The 23,836-nt window shown below is 42.3% G+C and overlaps 1 protein-coding gene across 2 annotated transcripts in view; it reads left to right on the plus strand.

Moving 5' to 3' along the window:
• The window catches only part of LOC138350992 (galactoside alpha-(1,2)-fucosyltransferase 1-like), a 440,933-nt gene extending 420,932 nt beyond the window's left edge, over positions 1 to 20,001 (plus strand). For both annotated transcript variants that reach the window (XM_069302468.1, XM_069302461.1), the window contains 2 exons: positions 12,762 to 12,847; positions 18,475 to 20,001. In XM_069302468.1, coding sequence (XP_069158569.1) covers positions 12,762 to 12,847; positions 18,475 to 18,662 — 274 coding nt within the window. In that variant the 3' untranslated portion in view covers positions 18,663 to 20,001. The remainder of the gene's footprint in view (positions 1 to 12,761; positions 12,848 to 18,474) is intronic.
• The last annotated feature ends 3,835 nt before the right edge of the window (positions 20,002 to 23,836 follow it).

The raw sequence follows: 23,836 nt of genomic DNA on the forward strand, positions 1-23,836 counted from the left end.
CCTGGAGTATGCGGCCTCAGCATGGAGCCCGTACCTTGTCAAGCACAAGACGAAGCTGGAAAAAGTCCAAAGGTATGCTACTAGACTAGTCCCAGAACTAAGAGGCATGAGTTATGAGGAAAGGCTGCAGGAAATGAACCTTACGACACTGGAAGACAGAAGAGTAAGGGGGGACATGATCACAACCTACAAAATCCTCAGGGGAATCGACCGGGTAAACAAGAATGAACTATTCACCACTGGCGGGACGAGAACAAGGGAACACAGGTGGAAACTGAGTACCCAAATGAGCCACAGAGATGTTAGAAATAACTTTTTCAGTGTCTGAGTAGTTAGTAAATGGAATGCACTAGGAAGTGATGTGGTGGAGGCTGACTCCATACACAGTTTCAAATGTAGATATGACAGAGCCCAGTAGGCTCAGGAATCTGTACATCAGTTGATTGACGGTTGAGAGGCGTAACCAAAGAGCCAGAGCTCAACCCCCGCAAACACAACTAGGTAAGTACATACATACATACATACATACATACATACATACGTACATACATACATACATACATACATACATACATACATACATACATACATACATACATACATACATACATACATTACATCCATATATACATTACATACATACATTACATACATACATACATACATACATACATACATACATACATACATACATACATACATACATACATACATACATACATACATTACATACATACATACATCCATACATACATTATATACATACATACATACATACATACATACATACATACATACATACATACATACATACATTATACATATATACATACATACATACAAACATTCATTCATACATTACATACATACATACATACATGCATACATTACATTACATACATACATACATACATACATACATACATACATACATACATACATACATACATACATGTATGTATGTATGTATGTATGTATGTATGTATGTACACATGAGCCGGTAGGGGGACACACACGCTTAGTGAGGTCCGCGGAAATTCGTCAATTTCTCGGGACATTGAAGGAGTATAGAGGCTAGATCATAGTATTTGGCCTCCCGCAGTGTGTAGCTAGCAGGGTGCAACATAGCATAGTCATATCGCTAGCGATAGTGCGAAGAAACAAAGTGGAGCTAGTGGTATCACCAGAGCATATAAGTGTGGAGGACTGCGTGAGGTGACCTGACCTGACGGTAAAGTAAAATTAATGAACTGTCACACAACGATACAGTGACTGACTCCAGAGCTCTGTGTAGACAGAGAAGAACCGACCTCATCAATCTATCAGCACTTAGTGAATCACCTAGTGGGAGACAACGACGGATAACCATCGTCATCATACATCGTCCTTACTCATCTGGTTGTGTGAGCGGGAGCAGTCTGGTATGTACCCCCTCTCTGGTCAATTAATCAGGTGTACAGATTGAGGTAAAATATTATCAAATTCTTGTTCAGGATATCATATATATTTAAAAATCTCAGGGTGGCTCATTTAGGTAGAGGTAACGCTTAAGGGATCTCTTGACACATACACGCACGCCCGCCCACGTACGTATGCACGCACAGAAGCGTGCACACGCTAAAACAGACACACACACACACACACACAGAAACGCTCAGTCAGGGGAAAAGGCATTAACACCTGGGATCAGGGGATAGGACCTTACTATCCCCCGCCCCCTCTTAACCCCCCCATCTGACCTGACCTGACCTGGTCGCCATCTCCGCCCCCCCACCCCCAGTCCCCCTCATCCCCCATACACACACTCTTTCCCTCCCCACTCTCTCCCCCTCTCTCCCTCTCCCACACTCTAAGAATAATAATAATAATAATAATAATTTTTATTTAGGCAAAGGTACATACATAAAGAGATTTTACAAAGTTTGTTGGCTTTATAGATAAGAGCTAGTACATACAATGCCTAAAGCCACTATTACGCAAAGCGTTTCGGGCAGGAAAAAACACTACTGACTAAAGCTTAAAACTAATGGGTAAAAAGAAAAAAATGCGTTGAGTACAAATAAAAATAGAGGTAAAAGAGGGGGGAACATTGTTGAAAAAACAGCCCAAATACAATTACAAATTATTACAGAAAATTACATTAAAACAGCGTTGATTTAAAAAAAAAAAAAAAAAAAAAAACATATATGGGTTGACAATAGAGAGGTAAGGTAGGTTACAGGGAATTTATTAGGTATAGCTTCGTTTTTAACTTAAACTGGTTGAGAGAGGTACTGTCTTTAACATAGTTGGGAAGGTCATTCCACATTCTGGGCCCCTTGATTTGTAGAGCATTTCTGGTTTGATTAAGTCGTACTCTAGGAATATCAAAACTGTATTTATTTCTGGTGTGGTGCTCATGGGTTCTGTTACAACCTTCTATGAAGCTTTTGAGATCAGGATTGGCATTACAATTTAGCGTTTTGTATATGTATAGTACACATGAGAGAATGTGCAGTGACTTAATGTCTAACATATTCAGGGATTTGAATAGGGGTACCGAGTGATGTCTGGGGCCAGAATTAAATATTTTGTCCTAATAGCAGCTTTATGTTGAGTAATTAGAGGACGTAAGTGATTTTGGGTAGTAGAGCCCCAAGCACAAATACCATAATTGAGATATGGATAGATAAGGGAGTAATAGAGAGTCACCAGGGCAGGGCGTGGTACATAATATCTGATCTTAGAGAGAATGCCCACAGTTTTTGAAACTTTTTTTGATATGTTTAGAATGTGTCCCTGGAAATTCAGCTTGTGGTCAATGAGAATGCCAAGGAATTTGCCATCTAATTTGTTACAAATTTGGGTATTGTTTATTTTGAGATTTATTTGATTAGAGGATTTATTGCCAAACAGAATATAGAAAGTTTTGTCAATGTTAAGGGTGAGTTTGTTGGCAGTTAGCCACAGATGGACTTTATTTAGCTCAGTATTTACTGTGGCATTTAGAGCAAGGGGATCAGGACTGGAGTAAATGAAGGTTGTGTCGTCAGCAAATAGGATTGGTTTGAGGTGTTGGGAGGCATTTGGAAGGTCATTAATGTAGATGAGAAAGAGGAGAGGGCCAAGTATGCTGCCCTGGGGAACACCAATGTTGATGGGTAGGGTGGGAGAAATTGTATTATTCACAGAAACACATTGGAGCCTGTCAGTAAGGTAGGATTTGAGGTATTGTAGGGAGTGTCCTCTGACACCATAATGATGTAATTTAAGAAGAAGGTTTTGGTGGTTGACAGTATCGAAAGCTTTACGCAGGTCCACAAATAACCCAACAGGGAACTCATTTTTATCAAGAGCTGTATGAATCGAGTTAAGCATACTAATAAGTGCATCGTTAGTTCTTTTTTTGGGCCTGAAGCCATATTGGCAAGGGCTAAGTATATTGAGTTTGGCTAGATATGAGTAAAGCTGCTTATAGATTAGTTTTTCAAAAAATTTTGACAAGTTTGGCAGGATTGATATAGGTCTGTAGTTGTTAACATCTGTGAGATCCCCACATTTGTGGACAGGCGTTACTCTCGCTTTTTTTAGAATATCTGGGAAGGTTTGGAGTTCAAGTGACTTGTTGAAGAGCAAAGCAATAGCAGGGGCTAAAGATCTGGAGGCTTTTTTGTAGATTAAAGTTGGTATCTCCTCAAGGGCACCAGACTTGGTTTTAAGGGAAAGGATTATCTCATTGACGTCAATGGAATTAATAGGCTTTAGGTACAGAGACTGGGGATAGTTCCCTGTAAGATAGTCCTTAATGTCAGTACTGGAAATGGAATATCATTAGCAAGGGATGAACCAATGGAAGAGAAGAACCTATTGAACTCAATAGCAGAATCAGAGGCTGAAAGCTGACCATCGTTATTAGACAGGAGAGTCGGTTTGTTATTTAAAGACTTCTTTGATCCCAATATTTGTGAAATTGTTCTCCATGTTTGTTTAATGTTGCTCTTTATTTGGGTAAATTTATCTTCGTAGTATTTAGTTTTGGCTCGTCTAATTATCTTAGATAGCAATAATGAGTAATTCTTTGAGAATTCTTTGGAGACAATCCCTAACCTATACTTTTTCTCAAGATCATGTTTTTTATTAATAGATTTAAGTATTCCCTTTGTAAGCCAGGGATTGTTAAGCCTTTTGGTTGTGACTTGTTTTGTAAGCATAGGACAGTGGGTATTATAAAGGCTAAGAGTTTTTTGAAGAAAAGATTGAACTGCTAGGTTGATGTCCTCTATGTTACCTAACTCGGACTCCCAGTTGACATTATCAGTAGCAGTTATAAAATTGTCTATAGCAGTTTCATTGTGTAGTCTAAAACGTATCTCTCTTGACTCAAGAGGTGGTTTGCTAATGTTAGTTAAGAGAAATGTGGGGTAATGGTCTGTAGTGCTATCGGTGATTATACCTGAAGTAAGCGGAGAGGTTATATTTGTCCAGATGTGATCTAGAGTCGTGGCAGTGCTATCAGTGATTCTAGTAGGTCTAGTGATTAAGGGTATGAGGAAGCAGGAATTCATACAGTTGAGGAAGCTAATAGCAGTAGGGTGTTCTGGCTCGCAGAGGTCAATATTAAAGTCCCCTGCGATAATTAGGTGGTTTTTGTTCAGTCTGTTATCAAGTATTAGATTTCTAAGGTTTGAGTTGAATTCGGACACATCAGTGTTAGGAATTCTATAAACTGCACCCACAGACAGGATAGACTCGGCACCCTTGACTCTGAAGCTGGCGAAGATATACTCCCCATAGCAGTCTCTAGTTCTAATTTCTTTTAAGCATGTTAGTTCTTGGTGGTAGTAAAGAGCAGTGCCACCACCTCTCTGAAGTTGACGACAGTTGTGGATTGCTGAGTAGTTAGGCATGTTAAAGAGTTGAGTAGTATCATCTTTCAACCATGTTTCAGTAAGTATAATAAAAGAGAAATTGTTGTCAATAGCTTCAATCAAGGCACTAACATCATCGAAGTGTTTGCCTAGGGATCTAACGTTCAAATTGATTACAGAGATATTGTGACTATGAGTTAATACATTGTTTACATCATGTGCTGCAAAATATCTGCAATTTAGATCATTAAAGTGATTATTGTCATAGATAGTGGATAAGAGGTTAAGTTCTGGGTCTATACTTGACTGCATAAAAAAAGCTGATTGCCGGAAAAACAAGAAAAACAACAAGAAATAAATGTACACAATACTGTACCAAACAATCACAAAAGGGGCTTACAGGGGTACAATGGAGTAAGGGAGTATGGCTAGGCTAGGAAACCTAGGTAATGAATGAGATTAAAGAAAAAAACATATAAACATGGACTATACAAAACACAAGATATAGATATACAAAACAAAAATATAAACAAGACTAAGCAATACAAAAAAATTGAGCAAAAATGAAAAATGAGGTAGATTGCTTACAAGTACTCTCAGGTACACTGTAAGTAACAATAGACAGAAAATATATATCAATATAGAAAAGAATATCACAATACAATAAGATAAGCAATTACAGGAACAGATGAAAAACAAATCTGCTGTAAAATAGGAAGTAATTATAGCAAAACACAACAATATAATAATATAACAATACAATAAGAGCTTACAAAGTATTGAGTCTGCTAAATTAGAGAATAATTATGGCAAGACACAACAATAAATGCAAGCAAACAAGGAATTGAAACAATTAGAGGTAGAATTAAGGTCACTAGATAGCCATGGAGGATACACAAGTTTGGCGGAGAGAACAAAAAATCAGTAGAGACTGACAAGATGAATATATAAAAAAATTTGACAAATGATAATTGTAAAGTAAAATAATCTTAAAGATAATAAATTTTATTAAGCTTAGTTTTAACTTATAATTAGTATGAACTTAATTAAAAGAACAAAAATGAGATCAATAATTGATTTCAATAAATGACATAGATCAATACAAATAAATTTAAAATATAAATGGAATAGGGTAAGATTAGATTTAAGAGTAAAATTTTACAATGAAACTGAGGTAGATGCTTGCATAAGTGCATGGAGACTTGATGGATTATTTAGGAAATTATATGAATAGGAGAACATCAGGTAAATGGTAAGGCAGAGACAGCACCTTAGACAAAGTTAGATTAAGTTAGGTTAGGCTCAGGCACTGAAAGAGTTATTTTAAGTACTGGCATTGGTCGGGTTCAGGTTTTCAGATATACCACAATCACTTAAGAAGGCCAGGAGTTGTTGGTCACATTTTATTTCATATCTTTTTCCTGTAGCTTCTTTCTTCGCAAAAATCGTACCATTCCTTGTGTAGCACTGCTTGATCTATCTCTCTCTATCTCTCCCACTCTCTCTCTCTCTCTCCCACTCTCTCTCTCTCTCTCCCACTCTATCTCTCCCACCTCTCTCTCTCTCTCTCTCTCTCTCTCTCTCTCTCTCTCTCTCTCTCTCTCTCTCTCTCTCTCTCTCTCTCTCTCTCTCTCTCTCTCTCTCTCTCTCTCTCTCTCTCTCTCTCTCTCTCTCTCTCTCTCTCTCCCTCCCTCCCTCCCTCTCTCTCCCTCCCTCCCTCTCTTTCCTTCCCCCTCCCTCTCTGCCCACACACACACACACACACACATACACACACACACGCCCCTCTCTCCCTCACCTGCTCTCTCCCTCTCCATCTCTCTCCCTCTCCTCGCTCTCTCTCCTCTCTCTCCCTCTCTCTCTCTCTCTCCATCTCCTCCCCCCCCCTCCCCTTCTACTTTCTTCTCACTTCATTGGAAGGGTCGGATCGCCCCCACCCACCCATTTATCTCTCCCTTTATCACTCCCTTTCTCTCTCTCTCTCTTTCTCTCTCTCTCTTCCTCTCTCTCTCTCTCTCTCTCTCTCTCTCTCTCTCTCTCTCTCTCTCTCTCTCTCTCTCTCTCTCTCTCTCTCTCTCTCTCTCTCTCCCTCCCCCATCCCGCTCTGCCCTCCTGACACATCCTATCACGGCACCACTATAGGAACAGGGGCAAGCATGGCAGCCAGAGGTACCAGGGGAACAGGGAAGAGCCAAGGTGACGAAATGAAGGAAATGTTCGCCCAGTTTCTGGAGGACATCAAGAGTGAGATGCAAGAAATGATGCAGGAAATGAAGAACGAAATAAGCAACCTGAAAAGAGAGCTGACAGCAGCAAAGGAGGAGATTAGAGCCCTCAAAGAGAATGGTATCGAGGCTGAGAATCAGAAAACCATCCAGGGAGAAGGGGGTAATAGTTTTTTGGATGAGAATGCCACAATAAAAGCAACTTTTGCGGAAATACTAAAAAAAATAACTCTGAAGTAATGACTGCAGTGATGGAGGTGGCCATGAAAGCAGCCACCTCACAGGAGGCGGCACGCTCCACTAGCCAACACTGCTGGAAAGGAACAGATCAGTGGTTGCTGTGGGTATTAAAGAGCAGGAAGGCTCTAATAGGACAGAGTGGAATGACAAGGACAAAGCAGCAGTGAATGAAGTACTAAAGGCACTAGACATGGAAGGGGATGAGCATAGCATTGAGAAGGTTTTCAGGCTAGGTTGGTACAACAAAGACCGAGACCGAATGATAAAGATAGTGTTTGCAAACGAGAGCACAAAGGAGAAGATCCTATCAAGGAAGAGCTCCCTGAAAAACGTGGGAAAATTAAAAAATGTATTCCTCCAGAGAGACATGAAAAGGGAGGAGAGAGCCGTGGCTGCAGAAGCAAGGAAGAGGCACAGGGTGAGAGGGGAAAGCCAGGAAGTCATAGCTCCCAACACAACACCCCCAGAGGCGAGGGGGGAACCCACAACCAGCTACCCAGTAACACCAGAAGGGAGGACAACCCTGCCACCCTCCTCTGCATAGAAAACCCCCCTACCCCAAACCCTCCCTGCCCCCACTCAAATGTTCAGCAAAATATTCCTCCCCCACACCCAATCCCCTCCCCTCCTCCCGAGTCCTCCCTTCCCCCCCTTTCCTTCTTGTCCTCCCTCCCCGTTCAACCCATACCCTCCCTGTCCCTTCCCCTTCGCTGGATCCCCCGCCCCTCATCCCAGTATCCTCTGAGACCCTGATATCCACCTCACAGGTCCTCACACCCATGGAACAGCCTCCCCCACCAGCAGAACACTCACCAAGGAGGCGATTTGAGAAGGGACAGAAGAAAGTGAGCCTCAAAGCGATGTACACTAACATAGATGAAATTACAAATAAAGCAAATGAGCTTGGAGAACGTGTACAAGAGGAAAACGCAGACATAATAGCCCTAACAGAAACAAAGCTCACGAAAACGATTACAAACGCAGTGTTCCCACAGGACTATTATGTTATGAGGAAAGAGAGGGAAGGAAGAGGTGGGGGTGGTGCAGCTCTGCTGGTAAGAAAAGGCTGAGATTTTGAGGAGATGGATATTCAGGGCTGTGAAGGTTTCAGTGACTACATAGCAGGTACCATAACAAATGGAGGGAAAAAAATTATAGTCGTAGTCATATATAATCCACCACCAAATGACAGAAGACCTAGACAGGAATATGATAGAAACAACATGGCCACCATTAACATAATAGAAAGAGCAGCTTCTGTTGCTAGCAGGAATGGATCTGGACTACTAATTATGGGAGACTTCAACCATGGGAAGATAGATTGGAAGAACAGAGACCCGCATGGAGGACCAGAAACATGGAGAGCTAAGCTGCTGGACGTGGCAACAAGAGACTTTCTAAGCCAGCACATCAAAGAACCAACAAGGATGAGAGGAGAAGATGAACCAGCAATGCTTGATTTGATATTTACCCTAAATGAGTGGGATATAAGGGAAGTTAAGATGGAAGCGCCCTTGGGAATGAGTGACCACAGTGTATTGAACTTTGAGTACCTGGTAGAGCTAGGACTTATCTCCCCCCAAAAAAACTAGGAATCAAAAGGCTGGCATACCGAAAGGGGAATTATGAACAGATGAGAAGTTTCCTAAGTGAAATACCTTGGGACACAGACCTCAGTGATAAGTCTGTACAGGGTATGATGGACTATGTTACCCAAAAGTGTCAGGAGGCAGTAAATCGGTTCATCCCGGCCCAAAGGGAAAAATCCGAGAAGCAACAGAAGAATCCATGGTATAATAGGGCATGTATGAAAGCGAAGAAACTGAACAAAAGGGCGTGGAGGAACTTCCATAATAACAGAACACCAGAAAGCAGAGAGAGATACCAGAGAACCAGGAATGAGTACGTCAGGGTGAGAAGAGAAGCAGAGAAAAGTTTTGAAAATGATATAGCAAACAAAGCCTAGACCGAACCAAAGCTACTCCACAGTCACATCAGAAGGAAAACAACAGTGTAAGAACAGATATTGAAACTTCGAACAGGCGAGGACAGGTATACAGAGAATGACAGAGAGGTGTGTGAAGAACTCAACAAGAGGTTCCAGGAGGTCTTCACAATAGAACAAGGTGAGGTCACTGTGCTAGGAGAAAGGGAGGTAAACCAGGCGGCCTTGGAAGAGTTCGAAATTACGAGAGAGGAGGTCAAGAGACACCTGCTGGAACTGGATGTTAGAAAGGCTGTTGGTCCAGATGGGATCTCACCATGGATACTGAAAGAGTGTGCAGAGGCACTTTGCTTGCCACTCTCCGTAGTGTATAGTAAGTCACTGGAGACGGGAGACCTACCAGAAATATGGAAGATGGCGAATGTGGTCCCAATATACAAAAAGGGCGACAGGCAAGAGGCACTGAACTACAGGCCAGTGTCCTTGACTTGTATACCATGCAAGGTGATGGAGAAGATCGTGAGAAAAAACCTGGTAACACATCTGGAGAGAAGGGACTTTGTGACAAATCGCCAACATGGGTTCAGGGAGGGTAAATCTTGCATTACAGGCTTGATAGAATTCTACAATCAGGTGACAAAGATTAAGCAAGAAAGAGAGGACTGGGCGGACTGCATTTTCTTGGATTGTCGGAAAGCCTTTGACACAGTACCGCATAAGAGGCTGGTACATAAGCTGGAGAGACAGGCAGGTGTAGCTGGTAAGGTGCTCCAGTGGATAAGGGAAGTATCTAAGCAATAGGAAGCAGAGAGTTACGGGTGAGACCTCCGATTGGCGTGAAGTCACCAGTGGAGTCCCACAGGGCTCTGTACTCGGTCCTATCTTGTTTCTGATATATGTAAATGATCTCCCGGAGGGTATCGATTCATTTCTCTCATTGTTTGCGGACAATGCTAAAATTATGAGAAGGATTAAAACAGAAGAGGACTGTTTGAGGCTTCAAGAAGACCTAGACAAGCTGAAGGAATGGTCGAACAAATGGTTGTTAGAGTTTAACCCAACCAAATGTAATGTAATGAAGATAGGTGTAGGGAGCAGGAGGCCAGATACAAGGTATCATCTGGGAGAGGAAATTTTTCAGGAGTCAGAGAAGGAAAAAGACTTGGGGGTTGATATCACGCCAGACCTGTCTCCTGCAGCACATATCAAGCAGATAACATCAGCGGCATATGCCAGGCTGGCCAACATACGAACGGCATTCAGAAACTTGTGTAAAGAATCATTCAGAACTTTGTATACCACATATGTCAGGCCAATCCTGGAGTATGCAGCCCCAGCATGGAGTCCATATCTAGTCAAGGATAAGACTAAACTGGAAAAGGTTCAAAGGTTTGCCACCAGACTAGTACTCGAGCTGAGAGGCATGAGCTACGAGGAGAGACTACGGGAATTGAACCTCACTTCGCTGGAAGACAGAAGAGTTAGGGGGGACATGATCACCACATTCAAGATTCTGAAGGGAATTGATAGGGTGGATAAAGACAGTCTATTTAACACAAGGGGAACACGCACAAGGGGACACAGGTGGAAACTGAGTGCCCAAATGAGCCACAGGGATATTAGAAAGAACTTTTTTAGTGTCAGGGTGGTTGACAAATGGAATGCATTAGGAAGTGATGTGGTGGAGGCTGACTCCATACACAGTTTCAAGTGTAGATATGATAGAGCCCAATAGGCTCAGGAACCTGTACACCTGTTGATTGACGGTTGAGAGGCGGGACCAAAGAGCCAGAGCTCAACCCCGCAAGCACAACTAGGTGAGTACGTACATGCATACATACATACATACATACATACATACATACATACATACATACATACATACATACATACATACATACATACATACATACATACATGTGTGAGAAAGCTGCATGAACGCGCAAGCCATAGATCACTAAGAACTCTTTGATTCAGCCAGGATTCGAACCCATGCCGTCCAGGATCACCCCTAAACGTACACAGTACCGTGACCACCGCACCAATGATCGTCTACATACATACATACATACATACATACATACATACATACATACATACATACATACATACATACATACATACATACATACATACATACATACATACTTAAACATACTCCACCATTAATACATGCCTAGACAATAGCCTGTTTTGGCCACCTTTGCCCCATTTAGTTGCCTGACATTGTAAGTCAGGCAGTGATATTTATATCTCACATAATAGATCAACCAGTGATTTATGAATCCCACATAATAGATCAACCAGTGATTTGTGAAACCCACATAATAGATCATCCAGTGATATGTGAATCCCACATAATAGATCAACCAGTGATATTTGTATCGCATCTAATAGCATATCTAGTAAAGTTTGTAATCAATCTAATAGATAAATTTATTATTATTCTTACCTGTAAAATAGTCAACCTGTGATGTTTGTAGCCCATATAATAGATCGGAGAGAAATATTTGTATACACTAAATAGATCAACCAGTGACGTTTATAACCAACATAATAGATCAATCAATGACGTTCAAAACCAATATAATAGATCATCCAATGACATTCAAAACCAACATAATAGATCAACCAGTGACGTTCGTAACCAACACAATAGATCAACCAGTGACGTTCATAACCAACATAATAGATCAACCAGTGACGTTCCTAACCGACATAATAGATCAACCAGTGACGTTCATAACCGACATAATAGATCAACCAGTGACGTTCCTAACCGACATAATAGATCAACCAGTGACGTTCCTAACCGACATAATAGATCAACCAGTGACGTTCCTAACCGACATAATAGATCAACCAGTGACGTTCCTAACCGACATAATAGATCAACCAGTGACGTTCCTAACCAGATAATAGATCAACCAGTGACGTTCCTAACCAGTAATAGATCAACCAGTGACGTTCCTAACCAGATAATAGATCAACCAGTGACGTTCCTAACCGACATAATAGATCAACCAGTGACGTTCCTAACCGACATAATAGATCAACCAGTGACGTTCCTAACCAGATAATAGATCAACCAGTGACGTTCCTAACCAGATAATAGATCAACCAGTGACGTTCCTAACCGACATAATAGATCAACCAGTGACGTTCCTACCCGACATAATAGATCAACCAGTGACGTTCCTAACCGACATAATAGATCAACCAGTGACGTTCCTACCCGACATAATAGATCAACCAGTGACGTTCCTACCCGACATAATAGATCAACCAGTGACGTTCCTAACCGACATAATAGATCAACCAGTGACGTTCCTAACCAACATAATAGATCAACCAGTGACGTTCCTAACCGACATAATAGATCAACCAGTGACGTTCCTAACCAACATAATAGATCAACCAGTGACGTTCCTAATCAACATAATAGATCAGGCTGTAGTGCTTCAAACCCACAGATGCACTAAGCTGTGTTCTTGTGTTCCTCAGAACACACAATCCGGTGTTCGTGGTGACCAGTGATGACCCAGAGTGGTGCAAGAACAACTTTAAGGACAAAGATATTGTTTATGCTGGTGAGTATTGTAGTGGTGGTGAGTGTTGTGGTGGTGGTGAGTGTTGTGGTGGTGGTGAGTGTTGTGGTGGTGGTGAGTGTTGTGGTGGTGGTGAGTATTGTGGTGGTGGTGAGTGTTGTGGTGGTGGTGAGTGTTGTGGTGGTGATGAGTATTGTGGTGGTGGTGAGTGTTGTGGTGGTTGTGAGTGTTGTGGTGGTGGTGAGTATTGTGGTGGTGGTGAGTGTTGTGGTGGTGGTGAGTGTTGTGGTGGTGATGAGTATTGTGGTGGTGGTGAGTGTTGTGGTGGTGGTGAGTGTTGTGGTGGTGGTGAGTATTGTGGTGGTGGTGAGTGTTGTGGTGGTGGTGAGTGTTGTGGTGGTGGTGAGTGTTGTGGTGGTGGTGAGTGTTGTGGTGGTGATGAGTATTGTGGTGGTGGTGAGTGTTGTGGTGGCGGTGAGTGTTGTGGTGGTGGTGAGTATTGTGGTGGTGGTGAGTGTTGTGGTGGTGGTGAGTGTTGTGGTGGTGGTGAGTGTTGTGGTGGTGGTGAGTGTTGTAGTGGTGGTGAGTGTTGTGGTGGTGGTGAGTGTTGTGGTGGTGGTGAGTGTTGTGGTGGTGGTGAGTATTGTGGTGGTGGTGAGTGTTGTGGTGGTGGTGAGTGTTGTGGTGGTGGTGAGTATTGTGGTGGTGGTGAGTGTTGTGGTGGTGGTGAGTGTTGTGGTGGTGGTGAGTATTGTGGTGGTGGTGAGTGTTGTGGTGGTGGTGAGTGTTGTGGTGGTGGTGAGTGTTGTGGTGGTGGTGAGTGTTGTGGTGGTGGTGAGTGTTGTGGTGGTGGTGAGTATTGTGGTGGTGGTGAGTGTTGTGGTGGTGGTGAGTGTTGTGGTGGTGGTGAGTGTTGTGGTGGTGGTGAGTGTTGTGGTGGTGGTGAGTATTGTGGTGGTGGTGAGTGTTGTGGTGGTGGTGAGTATTGTGGTGGTGGTGAGTGTTGTGGTGGTGGTGAGTGTTGTGGTGGTGGTGAGTGTTGTGGTGGTGGTGAGTGTTGTGGTGGTGATGAGTATTGTGGTGGTGATGAGTGTTGTGGTGGTGATGAGTATTGTGGTGGTGGTGAGTATTGTGGTGGTGGTGAGTATTGTGGTGGTGGTGAGTGTTGTGGTGGTGATGAGTATTGTGGTGGTGGTGAGTGTTGTGGTGGTGGTGAGTGTTGTGGTGGTGGTGAGTGTTGTGGTGGTGGTGAGTGTTGTGGTGGTGGTGAGTGTTGTGGTGGTGGTGAGTGAATTACCTATAGTGTGCACAGCTTTCTTTCCTACAATTCCTCTAAAATGGATTTTTCATAAACCTTAAACGTTTGGAGTTATAACTTTTTTTGTCTAAATTTTGCACCTATTTTCAAATGCCATATTGACGATTTTTTTTACAGTAAAGTATACTGAAAACCCAAATTTAAAGCTATGAAAATGAAAATCATATGCTATTCTGAGAGCGTAATAACACCAAATGAACAGTTGGTGATATTTTATTTTTTTCCGGCCGATTTCAAAATCTAAAGTTTTCAATATTCAATTTTAGAATTTTTGTTTTTTTCAAGTTACGTTGGTGATCAGTTAGACAAAGTTGGAGCATTTGATAATAGATTATGCACAAAATATTTGAAAGTGTTGATCAAGTTTGAGAAACTGTGTGAGTATTGTATATATGTATAGTACATGTATATATGTATAGTACATGTATATATGTATAGTACATGTATATATGTATATCAATATGTATGTAGAGCAGTATACAATCCATACATATAGATTTCAATACATGTATGTATTGCGCCGTTTAAGGGTTAATATTTAACACAAATAAGGACATTCGCAATACAAATTCGTATTGTATGTAACTACTAAATGTGCATAATGAAATAAACAGTAGTTGTATAATTGGTGATAATATTAAAACAATGTATAGCAATCTGTTTGATGATCTAATATTATCCATGACACAAGCGACCTGGGCTTTTATTAATTAAAGTTGGTTGTTTACTATCATCATTGGATGTTACGCGTTGTGCTAAATGCTTCTTGGATTATATTTGATCATATGCTACAATTCGTCAGGAAAAAGATTTATATATGCAATTCAATAGCATTCAATTAAAATGTAATCGTAAAGTTTTCCCCAACAATATTATTCAAATATTACTTTGTTAATAATGTAAAAACAAATGTGATAATTCTTGAAGCATCTTGGCTCCTCGAAAAGCAGTTTTGCCAAGTTGTTCACACACCCCAACCTATGGAAGAGACTTTTGACCACGACGGTACTGATACCAACCTCTTATCTTATTTATATGAATAACTGATCCTTAACGTTTATTAGAGTAGTAATTAGTGTATTATATATATTTAGATATAATAAAGATAGTACTGTGCTTATTTACCTATTATTGTTGTTTTGTGAGAGTATATTTACATGTCTTGCTGGTAGTATGTTATTCATGTTGGGATATGTGAGGGAGCGCAAGAGCGCGAGCAAGGAGTCAGGTGGAACTTGTAGGTCCAGCTAGGCTGGGACCGGCTGTTGTGGCATTAATATTACCAACCTTGTCGTGGAGTGAGAGAGAGGAAGAGTATGTGTGTGGCTCTTCCTTGCACACCCCCCCCCCCCTAACTGTGTTTGTGGAAGGTTGAGTCGTTAGTGTAAGTGTATGGATGATTTGGCGTCTTGCCAAATAGTTGTTGCTTGCTGTATATTCATTAGTATTAGTGATTTATGAGTTACTGAGGGGAATAGTGTGAGTCATTCTTCACATATGTCGTCCATGTGGTATGGTGCCAAGTTTATGTTTGTTAGTTACTATACTTTTGTGTATGTAAGTATTTCAGTTATAGGCTTACCTTATGGAAGCTGTGTTACCTTAACCTTTCGTCTGTGAGGGTAAATTAAGTTAGTAGTCTTATGTATCTATCATGCTACATTCTGTCTTGTGTAGATGTGGCAGCAGTGAGCGTTAGGCCAGGCCTACCATCTCCTTGTCTGGAGGCCTAGTGTTAGATACTGTGTAATTAGTTTGTACTGCTTCATTCACTTCTATGTTGCTCCAGTAATAATCAACTGATTATGCTTTACCGTGTCTAAGTAAATGAAGGTTAGCCTTGCACAGCTAGCTTAGCAAGGAATTATTTAGGCTTAAGGCGTTCGAGCACTTTTGTCCGAGCGCAGGCTGCAGGCAGGCCGCAGCGCGGGTGTTTGGAGTCAGTCTGTACTCGGGAGCTGTAGATGGGAGACGTGGTCTAGTGACTCAGGGCATGGCCCGTTAAGTTAAGTAGGATTATGGTCTGTTCATTAGTATAACATTTAGTGGAGTTCAGCCAATCATTTTAGTATTTCCCAGTTGAATGGGAATTCCTTTAATTGTGTTTTACGTATATAACCTAGTGCATGAGTCTCTGTCTCCCTTCTGGTGCAGGTCACGTGGTGTTGTCTTAGTACATGAGTGTGTTGGAGTTTGTCCTTTTTATAATATGTAGCCTGGCTGAATTATACTGGAGAAATTTAGTCCTGAGTTCTTTTTACCCCGTTCCATGCCTCAGTATCGAGTTGGGGGATTTTCATTGGAGGGGGGGGGGGGGGAGTAACGTTTCTCCAGCCTTAATTGAAACAGGTTGTAACGTACCTCCGGGGACTCCTGGTTCAACCTTGACGACGGGTGGACGTCTGGACACTTCCGCCTGAGAGCTGCCGGATCATAGTCTGTTTTGCTACTTTGGATTATGTTACTGCCGTTTGGCATCCCTGTTCAGTGGCCTGCTTTGCATGACGCCTGGCGCACATATCGCCTTGGGTCACAAAATTGTTGATATATTTCGAACGTTTTCTGGCTTGTACTCCTGGCGGGGTGACGGTGTCTGGCGCCGGCTTGACCGAGAGGTGCCGGGATTTGGTGGGTCTTGGGCTCCTGGTGTGCCCTCAGCCGTGGTGGGCTCCTGGTGTGCCCTCAGCCGTGGTGGGCTCCTGGTGTGCCCTCAGCCGTGGTGGGCTCCTGGTGTGCCCTCAGCCGTGGTGGGCTCCTGGTGTGCCCTCAGCCGTGGTGGGCTCCTGGTGTGCCCTCAGCCGTGGTGGGCTCCTGGTGTGCCCTCAGCCGTGGTGGGCTCCTGGTGTGCCCTCAGCCGTCGTGGTGGGCTCCTGGTGTGCCCTCAGCCGTGGTGGGCTCCTGGTGTGCCCTCAGCCGTGGTGGGCTCCTGGTGTGCCCTCAGCCGTGGTGGGCTCCTGGTGTGCCCTCAGCCATGGTAGACACCTGGTGTGCCCTCAGCCTGGTGGGCTCCTGGTGTGCCCTCAGCCGTGGTGGGCTCCTGGTGTGCCCTCAGCCGTGGTGGGCTCCTGGTGTGCCCTCAGCCATGGTAGACACCTGGTGTGCCCTCAGCCGTGGTGGGCTCCTGGTGGGCCCTCAGCCGTGGTGGGCTCCTGGTGTGCCCTCAGCAGTGGTGGGCGGCTGGCTTCAGCTCTGCCGGGAGGCACTGTATGACTTATTGCGTTTTAGTTGGGGCCCGAGTTTTTTTTTTTTTTTTTTTTTGCTCCCCGTGTTCTCTGTGTGGGGCGGGGCCGGTACGTCACCCTGAGGGACTCCTGGGGCTCCCCGTGTTCTCTGTGTGGGGCGGGGCCGGTACGTCACCCTGAGGGACTCCTGGGGCTCCCCGTGTTCTCTGTGTGGGGCGGGGCCGGTACGTCACCCTGAGGGACTCCTGGGGTTCCCCGTGTTCTCTGTGTGGGGCGGGGCCGGTACGTCACCCTGAGGGACTCCTGGGGTTCCCCAATCATCCGCCCATCTGTGTGTTTGCTGCAACACATCCTCCGAATAGACAGTACGTTTTAATACTACACGTAATAGGTACATTTCCTGACTGTCATGCATAGTACATAATTGCACTTATAGGGCTGTAACATTTACCTCCCCATTTATCCGCCTCGTTTATTGTTAAGGCATTCAGAATTTTAGGATGAATTTTTCAAGTTCAATTAACTATACACAAGTTTTAAATATCAGGAATTTCTTTTTCAGTTTTATTAAACAATAGAGATTTTATACAAAATTTGAAAATATCTTGAGTTACTTTACAATTTATTGAAATATTTTAGTTTTTTTTATTAGTTTTATAAAACTGTAATATCAAGATAGCTATAGGTTAAGTACTAATTGTAATTAAGAAGCAATAAAATACTTGTCTTCATACACTAAGAAGGTTAGGTTAGGTCGTGGTTTTCTATTCACCTTTTCAGGTAAACTCAAATATTCACAATATATTTGACAGTACGGTTTAATACTAAGTGAAAATAAGTACAATTCCTGACTGCTAGGAATAGCACATAATTACACTTACTTGTGCTGTTATATTTACCTCCCCCATATTCGGAGGATGCCAGGCATATTAGTTTCCGCTAATAAGCGACATTCATTTTGCCATTAGGCTTCACGATTAACCCTTCACGCGTAAGCCGGGGCGCATTGGATCCCATGATCGTCGTCGCACTAAATCAACAACAACATGAAAGAGCCTTATGACCGCGACTGTACCTCCGGTGAAGACCATTCGCCATGTAACTTAAGCCATCACCTATAACCATCTAAGGGTTAATGATCAGTTAAGTGACTCCTGTGTAATTTACAGGAGGGCGGGACCCTGTGGTGGACCTGGCGGTGCTGGCCCTGGGCGACCATCACATCATTACTGACGGAACCTTTGGCTTCAGCGGCGCCTTCCTCGGGAAAGGCATCATCGTCTACCCTGAACCCACTGGCTGGCCTATTTACCCTTGCTTCAAAACACCCTTACTTCACCCCATCAGCAGGACTTAGCCTCCACCATTAACTGCATTAACTGCCTGGTGTCACAGCAATATCTAAGTCACTTTAGACATTAAAATGATATACATGCAGGTCCCAGAGTCAGAAAGCAAAGCCTATTATACCGAATATCTTTTAGTTTAAAGCAGTGAAACTGTTCATTCCTTGTATTTATTTGATTTGATGAAAATTATCTATGACCACTGGCCACCGGGTGCTGTCGGGTGTTGGTTAAATAGTCTCACGACTAACAATACTTTCATTCAGTCAGTTGTGGTTCATTGGTTATTGTATTAACCATGCTAGATGTTTGGATTGCCTGGCTGTCTGAGGTTCGAACCCTTCCTTGTATTTATCATAATTTCATATAAAAATTTTAAGTTAAATTATTCAACTTCATCATTTAGCAATTTCCACTTAATCACAAGACTTATGCTGAAGTTTTTTCTTATATCTCTGTGCGTCTTCTAAGTCTAAATTTAGTGGTTATTCCAAAACGTTTTCTAATACCAATTGAAAATTAATATATCATAAACTTTTATAATAATTTTTCTTCTGTACCAGAGTCTGACCACCTCTCCTTCTGGTCTAATAGCATCACATAAGACTTTCCATCACCTTTATAAGCTGCCTTTAGATTTGGTAATATTTATCATATAGATTATATAATAATAATAATAATAATAATTATTATTATTATTATTATTATTATTATTATTATTATTATTATTATTATTATTATTATTATTATCTATTTATTCGAAAGTGCATACATGTGGACGTGAGAATTAGTGTCATATTATTGTGCCTGTGTGGACTTGGACCTGTCCGTTGAGATGAGATTTCTGACTTTGTCACTTTCCCAACCATTGTAACTCTAACGTTTGAAGACAAGTACTTGACTTTGCCATGTGTCAGGTCAGTGTGAACTCTAACTTCCATAGAAACTTAATGACTTTGTCGTATTTCCAGTCACTGCGGACTCTGCCTAATTTAGGGAAGAGCTTAAACTTTGTCATGTCAGTCCAATTGAAATTTAGTTTTTCTAAAAGCAAGTGAGAGGTCACTGACCTGTGATGATGAACATGCTTAGATTTTATTATTTAGACGTCACTCTGGTTATGTAACGTCACTCACTACCCACCATGTTCACAATGTTCAGCCAGTCTTGAGTTGACTAGTGTACCAATGTTGTTGGTGATTCTGGCCTAGTTACATCTAGCTAGTATAACTTGTGCTTTGTGTTGATTCACTTTATTGTTACTTATTGTGAGTATGCATAGAGAGAGTTGTGTATATAAGAAGCGGGGTCAATGTGGCTAAGTTCGCCCCAGTAAATTGGTGGATTTTACTTAGACTTTCACTTTACCCTAGACCTATTTACCCTGAAATATATAAGGCCAGGTGGCTCGTTGATTATTGAAGAAAAACTCTAGTGCACGAGCCTTACTGTGGATTCGTGACACGACAGTCCCTAACTTGTATACCATGCAAGGTTATATAGAAGATTGTGGGAAAAACTAGTATCACATCTGGAGACCAGGGACTTCGCGATACACCACCAACATGGGTTCAGGGATGGTAAATCTTGCCTCACAGGTTTGATAGAATTCTACGACCAGGTGATAAAGATCAAGCCAGAAAGGAAGGGAGGACCGACTGCATTTTCTTGGACTGTTAGAAAGCCTCTGATGCAGTACCCCATAAAAGGCTGGTGCATAAGTTGGAGAAATAGGCAAGAGGAACTGGTACGGTGCTCTAGTTGATAAAGGAGCACTTCCTAGGCAACAGGAAGCCGAGAGTTACTGTGAGGAGAATGACTTCAGAATGGCGTGTTGTTACTAGCGGATTCTCACAAGGTTTTGTACCCGAAACTATCCTGTGTCTAATATATGTGAATGATCTTCCAGAGGGTATAAACTCATTCTTCTCAATGTTTGCTGATGATGCCAAAATTATGAGGATTCTCATTGGACTTTACAGCTAACTTTGACCTCCTGATGATGTAGGTCTCCAAAGAGGCCGCTAAGTACGTGGACACCAAGCATGTTATAAAAAACTTCAGCCTTCCCAACTTTCTATTCATCCAAGTCACCAGTTCTAACAACACAAGCTTTGTTTTTGCCACCGTGGATCAGTGCTTGGTGCTTGACGCTTATTTCCTAGCCCATTAAACCCTCCAACTCAACAATCCCAAGACGTCATAACCAGGGGCAAACAGTCCACTGTACAGAAGATGCAACACAACAACTCGTCTGCAACCATGCAAAACAGAAACTATGTTGTTGTTGTTTATTTAAGGACAACTACGATCGAGGGATCGGATGCGCCTCACTGTACCCGTGATGGGTTAATCGCGAAGCCCGGAAAGGTGAAACGAAAAGCCCAATCACGAAACGAGTGACCCCAATCACTGGAAATTAATTTGCCTCGCGGCAAAGAAACTCAGCCAGGCAGATGATTGGGGAGCCCCAGAAGCTAACTGATCACAAAGCTAACTCCCAAGACCAACTGGAGCAGCAACAGTTACGTGACTCAGTAGTGGTGTTGACGTCATCACTTCCTGATGAATCTGAAGGTGAAAACTTTACTGACATTGTGATCGGTAAGATTCAGGAGAAGCTGGGTGTCTCCCTCCAACGTAATGACATCTCACCAGCTTGTAGAATAGATGGGACAAATAGCGAGGGCTCAAACAACACACGAATCTGAGTTAAACTAAATAATTATTGGAAAATAAGGAGATTCTCAGATCAGCTGTGTCTCAGAGATCTGGGGTCTGATGAACTGTGTCTCAGAGATCTGGGTCTGATGAGCTGTGTCTCAGAGATCTGGGGTCTGATGAACTGTGTCTCAGAGATCTGGGGTCTGATGAACTGTGTCTCAGAGATCTGGGGTCTGATGAACTGTGTCTCAGAGATCTGGGTCTGATGAGCTGTGTCTCAGAGATCTGGGGTCTGATGAACTGTGTCTCAGAGATCTGGGGTCTGATGAACTGTGTCTCAGAGATCTGGGTCTGATGAGCTGTGTCTCAGAGATCTGGGGTCTGATGAACTGTGTCTCAGAGATCAGGGGTCTGATGAACTGTGTCTCAGAGATCTGGGTCTGATGAGCTGTGTCTCAGAGATCTGGGGTCTGATGAGCTGTGTCTCAGAGATCTGGGTCTGATGAGCTGTGTCTCAGAGATCTGGGGTCTGATGAACTGTGTCTCAGAGATCTGGGTCTGATGAGCTGTGTCTCAGAGATCTGGGGTCTGATGAGCTGTGTCTCAGAGATCTGGGGGTTTGATGAGCTGTGTCTCAGAGATCTGGGGTCTGATCAGCTGTGTCTCAGAGGTCTGGGGTCTGATCAGCTGTGTCTCAGAGGTCTGGGGTCCGATCAGCTGTGTCTCAGAGGTCTGGGGTCCGATCTGCTGTGTCTCGAAGATCTGGGGTCTGTGACAATAAATGCCTCACTAGAGCAAGATAGGAACAAGTTACAACCAGCTCGTCGTAACAATGGTTTGATCAATCAGTGCTTGCTAGAGATGGCATTATCATAGTTAAGAGGTCTAGCTCAAATTCAAATTATTTTTTTTATTCAGGAAAAGTACATACATAAATGATTTGCAAACATAAAGTTGGATTTATAGATAGAGCTATTACATACAATACCTAAAGCCACTAATACGCGTAGCGTTTCGGGCAAGGTGTGGGGGAAAAACTTAGATTGAAACTTAATAGTAATTGGAATTAGGTATAAATTGTGTTGAAAAACGGAATAAAAAAATAAATAAAAAATAAATAAAAAAAGGAGGAACATGGTAGAAATCATCAATTGTACAAGTTGGGGAACAAACAGCAATTAATAACAAAAGACATGGGTTGACATTTAGGGGGTAAGGTAGGTTACATGGAGTTAATTAGGTAGTACTTAGTTTTACTCTCAAACTGGTTGAGAGTGGTACAGCCTTTGACATGATTTGGGAGGTCATTCCACATTCTGGGTCCCTTGAGTTGTAGAGCATTTCTAGTTTGGTTAAGTCATACTCTTGGATTATAGGCAAAGGCAAATAGGATTTGCCTTTGCTTGGCCTGCTATACGAACTTCATAATTTCTTTTTTGCTTTTCTTATCTCTTTTTTTAACATTTCTAACCAGTTGTACGAATTCCTGTTCTAAACTGACTTCCCCATTCTTAATCCTTTTGTACCAAGCTCTCTTTTTACCTATAAGGTTCTCCAGATCCTTTGTTATCCACTTTGGGTCATTAGTATTCGATCTATTCATTTTGTATGGTATACTACGTTCCTGTGCTTTGTTTAGAATATTTTTAAATAAGTTATATTTTGAATCCACATCTAAATCCTCTTTTACATCACCTATCGCTGGGTTCATGTCCCGCTCCAAGACCGGCCCACACCCCATGCCCGAGACTTTCCAATCTATTTGACCCAAAATATTTCTTAGGCTATTGAGATCAGCTTTTCGAATATCTAGCACTTTAACATAATTTTTCTCCTATAGATCTATTCCATTCTATGCTAAATCTGATTTCTTTGTGATCACTGTTCCCTAGCTCACTCCCTATTTCGATGTCATTAATTTGTGTTTCCCTGCTAGTTAACACTAAATCTAAAATATTATTTTCCCGCGTTGGTTCCTTAATGTGTTGGCTAAGAAAGCATTCGTCAATTAACTCTAGAAAATCTTCTGCTTCATTATTCCCTGTTTTGTTAGACCAATTTATTCCACTGAAATTAAAGTCACCCATGACAAATATTATTAGACCTAGATGCTCTAAATATTTCATCCCATAGGTGCTTTGCCTCCATCCTGTTTAAGTTTGGTGGCCTATATATAACTCCACCTTATAGCACCTTAAGGGACCTGCGCTTCGTTGCTCTTCTTTGCTTTGCCTTTCGAACGAACTGCAGGCTCACCACAGCACTCGTCCTCCAACACGGCAAATGAGGTAGAAGTCCTTAGGATATCAGTAGGCGGCTTTACCAGTCTTCTTAAGGCCCCTGTCCTTTACAACTTGCCAAGACGAGATCTTTTTAATATCGGTCGCCTCCTTTGTTTCTTCCTGAAGTTGTTTCAGTTGTCGTACCTCCTCCCGTAGGGAATCCAACTCTGTCCTTAGAGCTCCAACGAGATCCATCAGTTCTTTCACTTCACCTTCCGTTATTGGTATAATAATATTCC

Source organism: Procambarus clarkii, chromosome 5, assembly GCF_040958095.1.
Source record: "Procambarus clarkii isolate CNS0578487 chromosome 5, FALCON_Pclarkii_2.0, whole genome shotgun sequence".
Taxonomy (NCBI): domain Eukaryota; kingdom Metazoa; phylum Arthropoda; class Malacostraca; order Decapoda; family Cambaridae; genus Procambarus; species Procambarus clarkii.